The 16,226-nt window shown below is 37.2% G+C and overlaps 1 protein-coding gene across 3 annotated transcripts in view; it reads right to left on the reverse strand.

The window, feature by feature from the left end:
• PPARGC1A (PPARG coactivator 1 alpha) overlaps positions 1-16,226 on the reverse strand; it is a 739,677-nt gene that overhangs the window by 539,347 nt on the left and 184,104 nt on the right. For 2 of the 3 annotated variants that reach the window (XM_051963881.1, XM_051963879.1), the window contains exon 2: positions 1,473-1,537. The exons of the other annotated variant lie outside the window; for it this stretch is intronic. In XM_051963881.1, coding sequence (XP_051819841.1) covers positions 1,473-1,490 — 18 coding nt within the window. In that variant the 5' untranslated portion in view covers positions 1,491-1,537. The remainder of the gene's footprint in view (positions 1-1,472; positions 1,538-16,226) is intronic. 3 annotated transcript variants of the gene reach the window in all.

Below are 16,226 nucleotides of genomic sequence, written 5' to 3' on the forward strand. Positions count from 1 at the left end.
TTTCTTTAACCAGGACTACTTCTTCCTGTCTAAGTCTAGAACAACAAGGAATGATAAAAGTATAGTCTTTTATAATTCAAAGCCAGAATCCCTAAACCTTATGGCTACAGGAGACACTGGAAGGCATCTCACTCAAGCACTTCACAAAAAACCTTTTTTCAGCCATCATAATCTCTAAATTGGCTAAGAAGCTTCCTTGTCCCCAGAATGTGAAATAGTGACTGGAAATTCTGGCAATCACATCTAGTAGGGATATTGACAATGGCAATATCTTTCAGATATGAGCAACTAGACCAGTAAAGGAGAGAGAAATTATGTCAGATGAAGAATAGTTGAAGCATTTAGCTATTTCATGGGAAAAGGGAAGATTTTGGGGATGTCAAATGGTGAAGAAGCAGAAGATTTTTCTTCCATGTTACTCCAGAGGGCAGGAGTCGGACCAATGGATAGACATAGTGGGCATCCTAGGCAGAATTTCCCAAGGATGCTTAAGAATGGCTGCTTTTATGAAGTAGAGTTCTCCATTGATGTGGAGATTCCTGCCAAACCTAGATTATGATCCATTAGAGAAGACATAGGAGTTAAACTAAATGTACTTTAAGGTTGTTCTAAGACTTCATGAGCAGCCTCTGACCTTAGTAATATTCTTGTCTGAAAATCTCCAAGGGACTCCCAACTGATATCATTTAAAATCCCCTAGGTCAAGGGTTATGTTTGGAATAGACCACTCTCAGGTTATGAAAACCTACACATGCCAAAAAACAAAAACTTGGTCAACAGGTAAATTTAGAGGGGGAAATATGAATTCAGAGAGACAATGGTCAGAAGAACTTTTAACAGAGAGTTTCAGATTATCTTTGTTCTAATTACACACAGCACAATGACATAACATTGGGAGGCAACAATTCTTAGGTCCCTAGTTTATCACTTGTCTGGTTGGCCAAAGTATTCTATACATGAATCATTCTGTTCAGCAATGTCCTCTCCCTGAGACTTAAAAATGACAATCTTGCTAAGGCAGTCTGGAAAAAATAATGCCCATTCCAATTAAATTGGTCCTCCACGAAACCAATTTTTGTGCAAACTGAAACATACCCTTAGGGGCCATATCATAGAGTGAAAGATTTTCAACTAAAAAGTAAAAAGAAAGAAATAAAAAAGCAAAAGCATCACAAATTAATTTCAATTTACATTCAGAGTTCAGCTCTGCATAGCCATATAAAGAAACAACCAACCAACTTTCCAAATAGTCTTGTAAACAATATCTGACTTTTTTTCATTTTCTATACCAATAGATTCATAAACATTATAGTATTCAGAAATAAGAAATTCCTAAAAAAAAAAAGTTAGATTACCAGTAATTGAATATGAAATCGGGTGTTGCAGATTTCCTAAGAAATTACGATCAAACATTTAGCATTTTGTACTTTGGTGAAATAAAATATATTATGACAATAATTCTTTATACTTACAAAGTACCTTTCATCCATGGGGCTCCAATTTTATCAATATTAGTTCATTGATTTTCGCAACACACCTGAAAAGCAGATGGTAAGTTGTGTTACCCCCATTTGTAGATGGGGATACTGAGGGAAAATGGGGGGGATACATTAATGGTACAGGATCAAAAAAAACTCATCAGTGGGAGAACACCTCCTACAATCTGGGTCTTCCCATACACAATACCAGCCAGCACCCCCATCCTTCCTTCATGATCTATTTGAAGTAATTTCAAAAATAAATTCAAAAAGGACAAATGGTACCCAGTGATCATTTCACCCTTTCATTGTACATGATCATCAGGAAAATATAACCCAGATGTTCCCTAGAGGCAAAGAACTATAGTAATCAAGCAATGGAACCCATCTCATTCTTCTCAATAGAGGGATAGAGACTTATTGATATGGAATAGGATATATGCTATCAAATGTTGTTGCTGTGTCCATACATAATAGTTTTCCCAGGTCTTTAAGAACCGGGTACATTTCTATTCAGGCCCTCCTCCACTAACCCAATGTTTAACATGGAATCTATCATTCTAGTTTGATAAGAATGGATATAAATGAATGATCCTAATAAAATAGTCACTGATGCAATGAGACCTAATTCAAACTTTGCCTCTCTCCTACATAATACATTGGTCCAATTAGAAGGCACATGCCCCTCCCCGTCACTACAGAAAACTCTAATAGGTAGAATCCATAAAGTTATCAGTGAGAGAGGTCATTGATGTGTGATCAAGGAGAGGGAAAGCAGCAACAACTGATCAAATATAAAAGAAAAATCTGGAAAGAATTTTTTACAGTCAATTGAAAACTTGGATGGAAATTTAATAGGCAGAATGTAACCCTTCACATGAAATTGGGTCTCAAAATATTATTACTTATCATTTAGCATGATTACACATTTGATTACACATTTCAGCATATACTGATAATAATCAACACTTTTTGGTGGTTTCGGTTTAATTAAAAAAAATCAAGGAAGTCAGAGCATTTTAAAGGTAATCTATTTCATATAATTTATCAGAATCTACCACATACCAGGCTACCGGGCTACCACGTACACATCTTTCATCCCTTTGTTTTTCTCCCAGAAAGAAACTTCATTCACTCATTCATACACTCAAAAATGTTTAGTGCCCCTCTACATAAAGTTCAAGCTTTTTGTGTAAGATGCTACACGAGCTACAACGAGGTTAAAAAATACTATACTGATTTGTTTTTTTGTTGTTGTTGTTGTTGTTGTTGTTCTGTGGTGTCCAATTCTTCATGAACCCCCAGTTGGGGCATTCTTGGCAAAGATATTGGAGCTCACTTCTCCAGCTCACTTTATAGATGAGGAAACTGAGGGAAATGGAATTAAGTGATTTTCCCAGGATTTTCCCACAGCTAGTAAGTGTCTGAGCAGGTCTTCCTAACTTTAAGATTATCACTCTATCGACTGCTTCATCTAATTGATCTAATTGGGCTGGTAACTGGTCTAGTAGCTTTGTTACAGAAGCTCATCTAAACCTGGCCCTGGAATGATGTTTGGTCCCAGGCCAGCCCTGTTGTTCTGGGCATTCCCTCTCCAGGCAGTGGCTACTTCTCTGACTTTTCCAAAACAAGGGCAGAATCTGGCCCACTTCATAGTCAATCTCCTATGGGAACTAAGGGAGATTGTGAGGTTTGTGACCTTGCCCTAATGCTGTTTGAATGTATATCTGTATTTATTTATATTATATTATATTATATATAATGATGTTATATATCATATAATTATATAATATTAAATATAGTTATATTATTTATTCTCTTCTCCATTTGAATGTGAACCTATTGTAAGGATTGTTTCCTTCTGTGTAGTAGTATCCCCAATGTTTGATAAAGACTTGTTGGTTGACTGTTTTCCCATTTGTAAGATTTATAAGCCTATATACTTCCATTACCTAGCCAGAGTTGTTGTGAGAACAATCAGTATTTATAAAATGCTCCAAAATTTGCACTATTAATATCATCTAATTTGATTCTCATAACAACCCTGGGAGGAAAGTACTATTATTATTCCCACTGAAGCAAATGGAGATCAAAGGGCTTGCCTAGAATCACATAGCTAGTAAGTATATGAGAAAGGATTGGAACTCAGGCCTTCCTGGTTCCATATCCAGGACTCTATCTAGTGAATCTTAAAGCATAAACATATGGTATCATTATTACCAAAAGTATCTGCATAGGAGAGGTAGATATTTATAATTCCCCCCCAAAATAGTTTATAATCATGGTGGGTTTTTTTTAATAAACACAATAAGGACTAGGAATTGAGGAAGTGTTCAGAATTTGGGGCTTGAAGGCTACAAGACTGCCTGCCTCAGACACTTGGTTGTTTGACCCTCGACGAATCACTTAGCTGGGCTTCAGTTCCCTACCCTGCAAAAGGAGGCAATTTGATTTGATGACCTCAAGTATCTCTTTTAGCTCTAAGTCTATGATTCTCTCATACTTTGCTCTCTAACAGTGGCACTGAAATCTGGGCTCCAGTTCCAAGTCTTCTATTAATTTCCTCTATGACCTCAGATAAATCAGGACCTCCCCAAGTCTTGATTTCCTCATTGGTCAAAATGGGCAGAGTAAACTAGATGACATCATCAGAATTTATTTCATTTTTTCCAATTTTCCTATTTCAGGAATAATTAACTGATCGATGATCTGTCAAATGATATTTGTATTTTGATGTAATTTTACTAACACTCTTTTACATACAGGAACCTAGCTAACAGTTAGCCACGTTACTATATCATGTCAAGTGGACAAAAATACTCAAGAATATGATAACGGTCTCTAACTCCTCCTTCTTCGGGGATAGTGACTTACGGCAGGTGGTAGTGAAGATTTCACCATCATTTCCTACTTCCTCATTACTAACAAGTGACAGAAACTCAGAGAAAGATGCAAGATCAGCCGTTTATCTCCTCTCTTTCCGGTCACAAGTACTTTAGTCAAATTTCTAAACAGATTTCTTGTTTACCTGCATGTTAATAAAACCAACAGCTTTACCAGTCAGAATCTCCCCCCCAAGCATTTGAACTTCCCGTGAGGTTTGGAAGCAATTAACATTCACGAGTAACAGAGCAATCAACATGGGGATAGCTAATGGGACTGGACAGAATCCAAAAACAGATATTAGGATAATGGTGAGTCACTGACATAGGTTAGGATGTTAATTCTGGAGGGCAGAACAGTGGAATGTTTTCAATAGCTTAGTTAGGGGCTGCTGTCACATTAACATATGCAGATTTCTATAGAAGGCTCTTCTCTAACCACACTCTTTATTTCTTAAACTATCCAAAATGAGGTATTTTTCCATGCGTGTATCACTCAAATCCTAGCAAATAATAGTACATATTGAAATCAAGTTTATTTTTAAATTGCCTACCTGACAAAAATCTTTAAAATGTCATTCCCCACCAGTTGGGTCTATAGACTATCTTTATCTGTTAGCTCGCTTAGCTAGAGGCCACAAAAATAATAGCTATGAAATTCCACCCTGGCATTCTCCCAATAGCTTTTTCCATTTATTTGTGAGTGTAAGTTTTAACATGCATAGGCCATTTACTCATTGAAAGTCACCAATATTTCTACTCAAAATAACTGAGCCCACGAGTCCTTGCCACTCCTTTCTAAATGGCATCGAGTTGGAGAGAGTGCTAGATTTGGGAGTTGAGAAACTGGGTTCAAAAGTCCCTCCTCTGACACCTGGCCTCCTACTTTCTTATTTCTCCAATCCATGGAAAAGGCCAAAGCCATCTGGGTCTATCTCTACCATCTCTCTCACTGTAGCTCACACACTTTTTTTTTTCTTTATTAAAGCTTTTTATTTTTCCAAACATATGTGTGGACAATTCTTCAACATTAGTCCTTGTAAAACCTTGTGTTCCAATTTCCCCCCCTTCCTCCACGCTCTGCCCTAGATGGCAAGTAGTCCAATATATGTGAAACATGGTAGAAATATGTTAAATCCAATCTATGTATACCTATTTATACAATTATCAAGCCCACACATTCTTAACCACTGGCCTGGATCCTCTCCTCCTCAGCTTAAAGTTCACCTTCAAAGCCACCCATTCTTCCTTTCCCATATACACCTAGTCCTCATCCAGCAGCCCACTTTTCTGTCCCTCTCCTTTGAAAATCCTCTTGAAAGCTCTTCTGGCTCTTCTCTCCGGCTGGAGCAATTAAATCCAGCCCCCATTATCTTTGGATTTTTCACCCCCAAATAGGAAGCAAATCCTGTGAATTTTCAGATTTATGCTGGACTTGATTAGTCATGAGATGTCATGATTGGCTTTGTTCTGTAAGGCTTGAGAAGATAAATGCCTCCAGGGATGGAGCCTTTAAAATAAAAAATCGGTCTGACAGTAAACTGTCGAAGATGATATAATTGGATAATCACCATTTATGTGGATTCCATTCTTCCCGTTATTCTCGCGTTGCCTCCATGCTTTTTCTCCCTCCGATGTCTTTGTAATCGGTCTTTCTGGTTATTAAAGGGCCCTTTCTAGCTTTAGACAATTCGCCTCTTCCCTTTCTGCTTCGCCTGTCTACGGACGCTCATTATCCTTTTTTTTAACCCCCTGTTTATCCATGGAATTACCCCCAGCCACCGATGCCGAATCTGCTTCCAGTGAGCCGGGTTTGCTAAAAGCCTGTTTTGACAAAGGTTTTACACAACAGAATTCAAATTAAGGAGAAGTTATCAACAGCCCAATACTTAGGAATCTATTACTTTATCTCGGTTGCAGCGGTTAAATATTTCTCTACGCCAACCACAAGGCTGGAAGATTAAGCAGCTAAGTGTAGTCGTCTGTCTGCTCCTTCCGTAAGGGCCCTCCACACATGGCTCAATCACCGGCTTACCCCCCTGTCCCCACCCCACCCCCCAGCAGCAGCAGCCGAGATTAAAGTGCTTCTGGTGCTGTGGTAATCCAATCAGAGCTAGAAGTGCTTTAATCTCTACCATTCTGTCTAAAAACATGTTGGCAAAGTGCCTCCCGACGCTCTTCTGCATTCCAGCTGGGTTGTGTGCTCATTTCTAATGGACCCGGGGAGGAAGAAGTGACCTCACTTACTCCAGCCAACCTGCTCAAGATGGCTTTTCTTTATTATTTTAGCTCAAGCTCGTATAGATCACAAAGCCCCTGCCCACGCGCTTCACGTGAGCCGAAATGGGCCACATCTATCCAGCTACACAGCTGGCACATTCTATACATTAATAGGGTAGCCAGGTGGCCAGGTGGATAGAGCATCAGGCCTAGCATGGGCCTTCCCACTCTCGAGTTCAAATTCAGCCTCAGACACTTCCTAGCTGTGTGATCCTTGGGATATCACTTAACCCTGGTTGCCTCAGTTTCCCCACTGGGAAAAATGAGCTGAAGAAGGAAATTTGCTATTTCCAGTATTTCCAAAGAGACTCCAGAATCTTTGCCAAGAAGATTCCAAAAGAGGTTATGGAGAACTGAAAAAAAATGAAAACAGAAATAAATCTGTCTAATAAAATTAAAGGAGTCCATAAAACTAAAGGAGACAAATTTCTCCAAACTTTTCCTTTCCGGAAAACCGGGATCAAATGTCTTACTTATGCTCAGTAAAGATGTCTTGCTTTCATATAGTGAGCCTTGAGTGGCTAGGCACTTCTATCTGAGGTTCTAAATAGCATGCAACATGCAATAATTCTGTCTGAACTTTTTAGTGAGGGCATATACTATGACCATGGACTCTGCGGGCATAAAATATCTTCATACATAAAAACATACGTATAAACCCACCTCAAAAGCAGCCGCTCTTCCCCAGAAAGAAAAATGACTCCTGGTGGAAAATAACAAAGAATACTGGCTTCCCCTATTGAATTACTTCCAGAGGAAAAAAAGCAGATTAGGAGGAGGAGGAAGAAGAGGAGGAGAAGGGAAAAGAGGAGGAAGAGTAGAAGGAAAAGGGGAAAGATGAGGAGGAAGAGAAGAAGGAGAAGAGGAAAGATGAGGAGGAAGAGAAGAAGGAGAAGGGGAAAGATAAGGAGGAAGAGAAGAAGGAGGAGGAAAAAGAGAAGAAGGGGAAAGAGGAGAAGGAGGAGGAAGAGAAGAAGGAAGAGGAGGTAATAGTAGTAGAAATATTGGTAGGTAGTAGTAGTAGTAGCAGCAGCAGCAGCAGCAGCAGCAGTAGTAGTAGTAGTAGTAGTAGTAGTAGTAATAGTAGCAGCAGCAATAGCAGCAGCAACAATAGCAGTAGTAAAAGGAGGAGGGGGAGGAAGAGGAGGAGGAAGAGGTAATAGTAGAAGAGGTAGTGGTAAGTAGTAGTAGCAGCAGCAACAACAGCAGTAGTAATAGGAGGAAGTAATAGTAGCAGAAGAGTTAGTAGTTGGTAATACTAGTAGTAGTTGTAGTAGGTAATAGGAGGAAGAGGAAGTAATAGTAGCAACAGCAGCAGTAGGAGGAAGAGGAGGTAATAGTAATAGAAGAGGTAGTGATAGGTAGTAATAATAATAGCAGTAGGTAATAGGAGGAGGAAGAGGAAATAGTAGCAACAGCAGCCATAGTAGGAAGAGGAAGAAGAGGAGGAGGAGGTAATAGTAGTAGAAGTAGTAGTAAGTAATAGCAGTAGTAGTCTTAGGTAATAGGAAGAGGAGGAGGTAATAGTAACAACAGCAGCAGTAGGAGGAAGAGGAGGAGGAAGAAGAAGAAGAGGAGGAGGAGGTAATAGTAGTAGAAGTAGTAGTAAGTAATAGCAGTAGTAGTCGTAGGTAATAGGCGGAGGAAGATGTAGTAGTAACAACAGCAGCAGTAGGAGAAAGAGGAGGAGGAAGAAAAAGAGAAGGAGGAGGAGGTAATAGTAGTAGAAGTAGTAGTAAGCAATAGCAGTAGTAGTCGTAGATAATAGGAGGAGGAAGAGGTAATAGTAGTAACAGCAGTGGGAGAAAGAGGAAGAGGAGGAGGAGGAAGAGAAGGAGTGATGGGAGTAGTAAGACTGGTAGAGGTGGTAGCAATAATAGTAGTGGTAAACTGGGGTGAGAGGGAAATTAGAAGGGAATCTAAATGTGAGGCATTTAAATATATTGACAGGAGGGATGGATCTATGGTCAGAAGAGTCTTTGTTCCACCACTTCCTATGCACGTAACTGAGGGGAAACCATAAAATCTCAAATTAAAAGTTAGAAGGGACCTTAGGGATTTAGGAAGAAACCTAGACAGAAATGACATGATTTATCCAAGATTCCCCAGGTTTTATGACAAGCCCAGTATATGCCCCAGCTTATTAAAATGGGAGTAACAATATTTTAGGATTACCAACTTTACAATGTTATAAACTGCAAAGACTATATATATATATATATATATATATATATATATATATATATATATATATATATACATGGATTATTATCACCTACATGGCAAATGGACATCTATAGCACACACTGAATTCTCAGCTAATCTCATGTGAAGATTTTTGCCAAAATTAAAAAAAAAATAGTGAAGAGATTTCACGTCAGTGTAATTTTGTGTACATGTTTGCACAATTGCCCCATTTCCATAGGAGCACTGTACAACTACTGAGGCACTCATGGGCATAAAAAATAAGCAGCATAAGATGCTGCTACATTGGAGGGAGGGGGTAGTCAGCCTTCTTGTCCTTGAGGAAAGACAAAACTGAAATGCAGAGTTCTCGAAGAAGGAAGAAGAAAATAAAAATTTATAGAGTACCTACTGTGTAACAGGAACATGTTTTACAAGCTTTTTCTCATATGATTCTCAAAATAAGACAGGTGCTGCTTTATGCCCATTTTACAGATGAGTAAAGAGAGATAAACAGAAGATCAGTGACTTGTCCAGGCTTATCTGAGACTAGATTTGAACTTCCTGACTTCAGGCCCAGGGTTCTATACACAGAGTCCAATTAAGGCAAGGGAAATACTTTCGACTTATGAGGGGGGAGGAAGTATGTGATTTAATTTAGATGTGACATGAGAATTTCACTGAAGTAATAGAAGCAAGAATATTTGCATATTTCTGCCTAGCTAATAAAGCCCCCAAAGTTTAAGTCACTCAGCGCCAATATACTGGAGTCTAAAAAAAGATTTAATATTGTCAAATTCCCGACACCACTTCACCTGTACGGGTCAAGCACATTTTATACACTAGGTTGGTCCCTAAAAATATTGGTGGTAATCAGATTTTTGAAAAGCAATTCCAAATTTAGTTGCCCCAGGGAAATTTTGCCATTTAAAATCAGAGTGCAGTAAGTCCTTTCAAAAAGTGAATAATTGTCTCTAAACTATGGTTTATAAATCCAAGTTGGTTTTGAATAATACATTAATTTGTGCATTTAATAACTATTTATTACTTCTCGAGAATATAATATTAAGTTCAGGACACATATGCTTCCACTATTAAAGGATTATACTGAAATCCTGCTCATCCTGGAGGCCCAGCTTAAAAGACTGTTTCTTGTATATACTTGGGTATAGAAGATCTGGATTTAAAACCTACTTCAAACATTTCCTAGTTGTGTGAACCTGGACAAATTGTTGAATCTCTCTGATCCTGTTTCTGTTCTCAACCTCGAAATAACGATAGAACTCAACAACCTTTAAGATGCCTTTCCATTCAAAGTCTAGGATCCTGGGATCCCACCATATGAGACCTCCAGCTTTGGAACCGATCAACCCCTGACCTCTTTAGCAATATTCATATTTATTTTGCAATTTATCTTTTGTGTATCTTATTACCCCTTCATTCCCCACTTAGAACGATAGGCTTATTGATTTCCGAAGTTTCAACGTTTCATGGTATGATGCCATTCACAGAATAGGCACTCGATGCATTTTAATTGATTGAATTGAATGAAGAATCAAAAAAATCAGGTAAGAAAGAGTTGTACTCAAATGTCAACTCATTCACAGAAAGAATATAATGAAACACTCTAGAATTAAAAAAGGAAAAAAGTAGAGTAAAAAAAGAAATATATTTGTTGGAGGGGAGATCCATAAACCCACAGATTAAGTTGACTTAACTCAATACAAAAGGCTTTGTGCAAAGGCACCTGCATTAATGGGATTTACGGTAGTAAAGTCCCTCAAATTCTATAGAGCATATCACCATAGATATAGGACTTAATTTTGAAATGGGTATCTTAAATACTCTAAGACTTAAAAAAAAGCGGGGTGGTCATAGCATTTCATAGAGTTGCCAGCTTGGTGCTGAAATGAATCTTTCCAAGTAGCAGGATTTTGGTCTAAGAAATGAACTATTTGAAAGAATAGCAAAGAGATGGACCTTGGATCACAAATTTAGAACCGGCTCAGGGATAAGCCAGTCCACCCCCTCTCATTTTACAGATGAGGAAACAGACCTGGAATGACTCAATGGAAGCAATGATTTGCCTCAGGGTGGCGTTCTTGTCACTTGAAACAGTGCCCTCTGAATATTTTCTCCTTCCTCCTCTCCTCTCTTCACTTCTGACCCTGAATAAAAGTTAATTACCTCACCAACCTCCACGATTATTCACTTACCAAGCAAATGAAGAATAAACTGGAAGTTTCATGACTGAATCTAAATCAAAGAAGTTCTAACATGCACAGATAGCATTTGTTAGGAAAAATAACATGGGAAAATCTGTATATTTTTAGAAAGATCTACTTCAGGTTTTTTCAAGTGTTCTCTTTTCTGAGCATCCAAAAAGTTCAACTAGCCAAGGTGCATCATTCTACTGTAAATACCTGAAACAACATTAATCAGCCACTTTTTTTTTCAAAGAACGGATCTTAGCCCAAAGCTGGATGACTTGATTAGTGCTATAGCAGAATATATTATACTGATTACTAGATTATTCAAATCTCATTTTTAAAAGGTTGGGCAACATTTCCCAACATAATGCGTACCAACAAACAGAAGTTAAAAAAAAAAAAAAAAAACCCTTCAATTTAATGCTAATATTCAAATCCATGCTCTGGTGTCATGATGATATATTCCTTCACCATTTTGTCCCGGTATATTTTTAAAAGTCCATGTTATTTAAATAAAGGAAAGGAAGGAGAGAAGGGAAGAGCTAAAGAAATGTTTACCTAAACATGAATAGAATGTAAGTTCCTTGAAAGCCAATAAATACTGTATCACTTTTTGTCTTTGTATCCCAATATAAAGTGTCTTCTTCATAGCAGGAACATAATATTAACACTTGTCGAATTGAATTGTATATTAAATGGCATTTTAATGTTTCTGTTTTGGGAATAATGTTATGTTTTTAGCTTGCTGGCATATAATTCCACTTTATCAGTTCAGAATAGAGAGAATAAATATAATAATTCAGACACATACTATAAGACTAATCAATGTTAAAAATTGTTATATTGGTGACATTTATATCAATTAAAAATTTTAGAGATCAAAAGGAAGCCCTATTAACAATCAAAATAATAGGGACATGTAACATTCGATATGCTGATGATCTGGTGGATCAGTGATCTCTGTATTGTATGTATTAATTCCTTTGGTGCTGCAGCTGAAAACTTATCTAAGACTTCTCATCAGGTTCAAGTAAGCCATTAATGAAACTCTAAAACTGTCCAAGAAACATTCAGTACATTGTGCTCCTATTTTATCATCTAATCAAAATGTTATATTCTTTCTATTGGCATCCACTTACTTTTATGTAATTTCCATAAGGGCACCATCTGTATTTATATAAGAATTATCTAAGTAGTCATCTTGCAATCCTCAAACATAGGTGATATTTAACTTTTCTTAGGGGATCAATTTTAAAATCAGGTTAAAGAACTCCTAAATCATGGAATCCTGCCCTGACACTTAAAAGCCATACTCTTGGATCTCTTGGCGCTAGATATATTGAAAAGAGCTTTCTCTTCACTAACTATATGGAGATTTTTATTCATTAATATGTACAGTTGTGAGCATGTGAAGTTTTCTCTACATTTTAAGTGTGGAACAGAGAATAAAACCTTAGATTTTTATTGGTGGTTTATGTTTATATTAGCTATTTATGTTGGTTACATTTGCTGAATTTTTTTCCCCTTTTTTTATTCTTCATTATAAGAAACATCTGGGGAAACTGAGGAACAGATTTATTGGAAAATGTAGAATGTGCTTGTAAAAAGGAAACAAAAAGTATTTCTAAAAATGAAAAAGAAAATGGCATACAAGAGAGAGAATTTTTTTCTCTTATATTTGGCATATAATAAAATCAGACCCTTACTAGGTCAGCGAGATGCTGTGGATAGAGTACTGGACTTGGGGTTAGCAAAACCTGGGATGACATCTTGTCTCAGACACTCATCAGCTATGTAAATCTGGGCAAGTAGCTTAATTTCTCTCATCCTCAGTTCCCAAATTTGTAAAAATGTGAAGAAGGAGGAGAAAAAAGAAGAAGAAAAGGAAAAAAGAAAGAAAGAAAGAAAGAAAGAAAGAAAGAAAGAAAGAAAGAAAGAAAGAAAGAAAGAAAGAAAGAAAGAAAGAAAGAAAGAAAGAAAGAAAGAAAGAAGAAAGAAAGAAAGAAATGAAGGAAGGAAGGAAGGAAGGAAGGAAGGAAGGAAGGAAGGAAGGAAGAAAGAAAGAAGAAGAAAGAAAGAAAGAAAGAAGAGAAAGAAAGAAGAGAAAGAAAGAAGAGGAAGGAAGGAAGGAGGAAGGAAGGAAGGAAGGAAGGAAGGAAGGAAGGAAGGAAGGAAGGAAGGAAGGAAGGAAGAAGGAAGGAAGGAGGGAAGGAAGGAAGGAAGGAAGAGAGAGAGAAGGAAAGAAAGAAAAAGAATATCATCTATTCTTGTGTCATTGTGAGTTTCAAATGAGATAACATATATAAAGCACTTTGCAAACCTTAAAGCATTATATAAATGTTAGTTATTGTTGTTATTATTAATAATTGGTTGTGGTATATAATTCAGTTTTAGGCATCAAACTTGTTAAGACACAGGGCAAAAGAATGTTTTTAAAAGAACAACAAATTGAGCAAAGAATGAAAATAATTTCTGTACAGAAGGCATAACGGAAACATGGCCCTTTGGCCAGAGCAGAAAGGGCCAAAGGGCAATTTTATTGCCATCTTTAAGTATATAAAGAGGTTTAAAAAAAAACATAATACCTGATCAGTCTCATCTCTGTGTGTGCAGAGGACTGAACAAGAGGAAATTGCCTTTAAATAGACAGGATATATTTTAGTTAGATGTAAGGAAAAACCTTTGGCCCATCAGAGTAATAAAGCACTGGCACAGGCTGTCAGGAAGCTGTGGAGTCTTACTGAAGATCTTCCAAGTGAGAACAGACAACATCTGTCCTGAAAGGTTCAGCTATTCAACTGCCCCTGAAGTGGTACCTGGTGAACTTTGGGATTACTTCCCATCTCTGGGATTCTACCAAACCAGCTTCCAAGGTCGCAAAACTAATAGACTGGATGAACAAGCCCTCCACAATGACTTAGCCCTGCATCAGGGAGGTACCCTGTATCCACATGGCTCTGCTCACAAGGGGAAAAGATGCAGAGAAATTATTTAGTCAGCCTAAATATAGGGATTGGAGAAATGAGTTCAATTTGTTCTTTCTCTATACATTCTGGCATTCTAAAACACTTAGATTACCTTAACATCTTTAAATTTGTTATTATATATGCATGTGTATATATATGAATATATATATTCTTACGTATTTTATTCTATCTACTTCAAATTGTTATTCTGGGAAGTCTTTTAAAGAAGTCCATGACACAAAATGGTTGTGTCCCTGTTTTATCTGGAAAGCAAACATACAAAGTTGCTGTTGCTGTTTTTTAAATAATCATAAATCATAATTATATGATTATATAAATATATATTATATAATTATAAATTCTAAATCAGAAGATAGAGATCTATAAGATAAAATAATCTGAGTGCCTAAGATACAATGTAATCATTTTGTATGACCATTGCTAGTACAATTCAATTTAAATTGCAATGTCATTTTTGACACAATTAGATATAACAAAATACTAATAAAAATTGCTGCCTTATATTTCAAATTAATAATTATGGTAGTAAACATTAACAAAATGTCAGATATAAGGTGGTGATTTATTCAAAGATGCATTAGAAATCATTATACTGTGTGATAATTTTAATTGTAGCTTAACAGAAAGAGAGAGTGAAGTGGTCTAGGGATCCAAGTGCTTTCTGGGAACCAGTAATCCTTCTGACTTAGTCCTAACTCTGTGGTGTGAGGTGTGAGGTGAGGAAAGACATTATCTTAACTTCTTAACTTCACTCTGCAGTGGTTAATCTCATCTTCCATTTCAAGTCAAACACATGGTTAATGATGATCATTCCTAAGCACAGATTTTTTTTTTTAAATTGATCTAACTCTACCTGCAACCTTCAATTCTCCAACTCAGACATAGACACACCACCCCTAATCTATAAGTAGATTTTTTCTTCAGCTTTAAAGTCATAGTAAACCTTGATATCTCCTTCCTAGTCTTCTTCATATTATATACTCTCAAATGCCTACCAAGACTGCACTTTTTCTCTTATATTTTTCTTTTTGTAGTTCTTTCTTCTTACTTTTTTTTCTAACTAAGATTAAACTGCTTCTTATATTTTTTACTTTTCCAGTGAATTTCAAGACTGTTTCTCCTTTTCTCATCACACTTGTCTCTTAGAGGATTCCAGTCATATTCCCTCGGTTTGCCCATTGCTGCCCAGTGACCACTGTTAAAACCTTAATATCCCCATGCTATGAACTGCAAGCTACACTGAGTTGCCCTGAAAAGACATATCTGGAATCGAGTCGTTTGACAACACAGACAAATTGATTCTTGCATCTGAAATTTTTTTCACCACTGCTAGCACCCCTCATCTTGCCAAATTCATATTTGAACTTTCATTTTTTCAAAAAACTAGAGCGTTAGAAACTTGTTTATTCAGAATTTGTTTTCTGCTTCCTCTCTCTATTCTCTACCCTTTAAGCTGTCTGAACCCTTTGATTTCTCCCCTATTTTTCCAGAAAATCAGAAGGCATGGGTTCAAATTTTTGTTCTGACACAGATGAGCCACTCTTGGATCCATCAGTAGCAGATGAAAAGAAGGGTGAAGGGGGTGATCTCTGAGGTCCACATCCAATGACCCCAAGCTTCAGTTGCGGAGCCTGCTTGCACGTGAGCCTCCTGGAATGATGATAAGCACCTGGAGTTTTGTATGTATGTGTTTCCAAAATGCTCCAGGTAAAATACTCAGGCAAACAGACCGGATGGCTAATTAGAAAACTCTCTGAAACCATGAACCCCATTAGCATCAGTGCAATAAGCAAGGACTGCTCATTAATACCATTGTCCTTCAGTGAAGGGAAACTGCTTCTGAGTGTAATACATCTAAGGCACGGGACTGATCATGCAGGCTCAGGTACAGTATTCACTATTAACTTTAAAAGTATGCCAAATCAATTAAAAACCATTTTAAAGGAAAGGAATAAAATTTAGTTCTACCCAAGTGCAGCCCGGGCTCTAATTTATCTTCGAGCCACTTTGAAGGGATTTTACTTGGTGTTTAATCTAACATTCATTGGAAAGAGTAATTCTCATGAAATTACTATAGCATCTCCTGCATCATTTAATGCAAATGTTCCCATTCTTGGGGAATGAAGAGAAGCTTCTCCCAATAAAAACTTCCATCAAGGTGGAAAGTGCTGGCCAGGGCTCTGCTGTAAAGAACAAAAGGCTACG

The sequence above is a fragment of the Antechinus flavipes genome, chromosome 6 (genome assembly GCF_016432865.1).
Source record: "Antechinus flavipes isolate AdamAnt ecotype Samford, QLD, Australia chromosome 6, AdamAnt_v2, whole genome shotgun sequence".
Classification (NCBI taxonomy): Eukaryota; Metazoa; Chordata; class Mammalia; order Dasyuromorphia; family Dasyuridae; genus Antechinus; species Antechinus flavipes.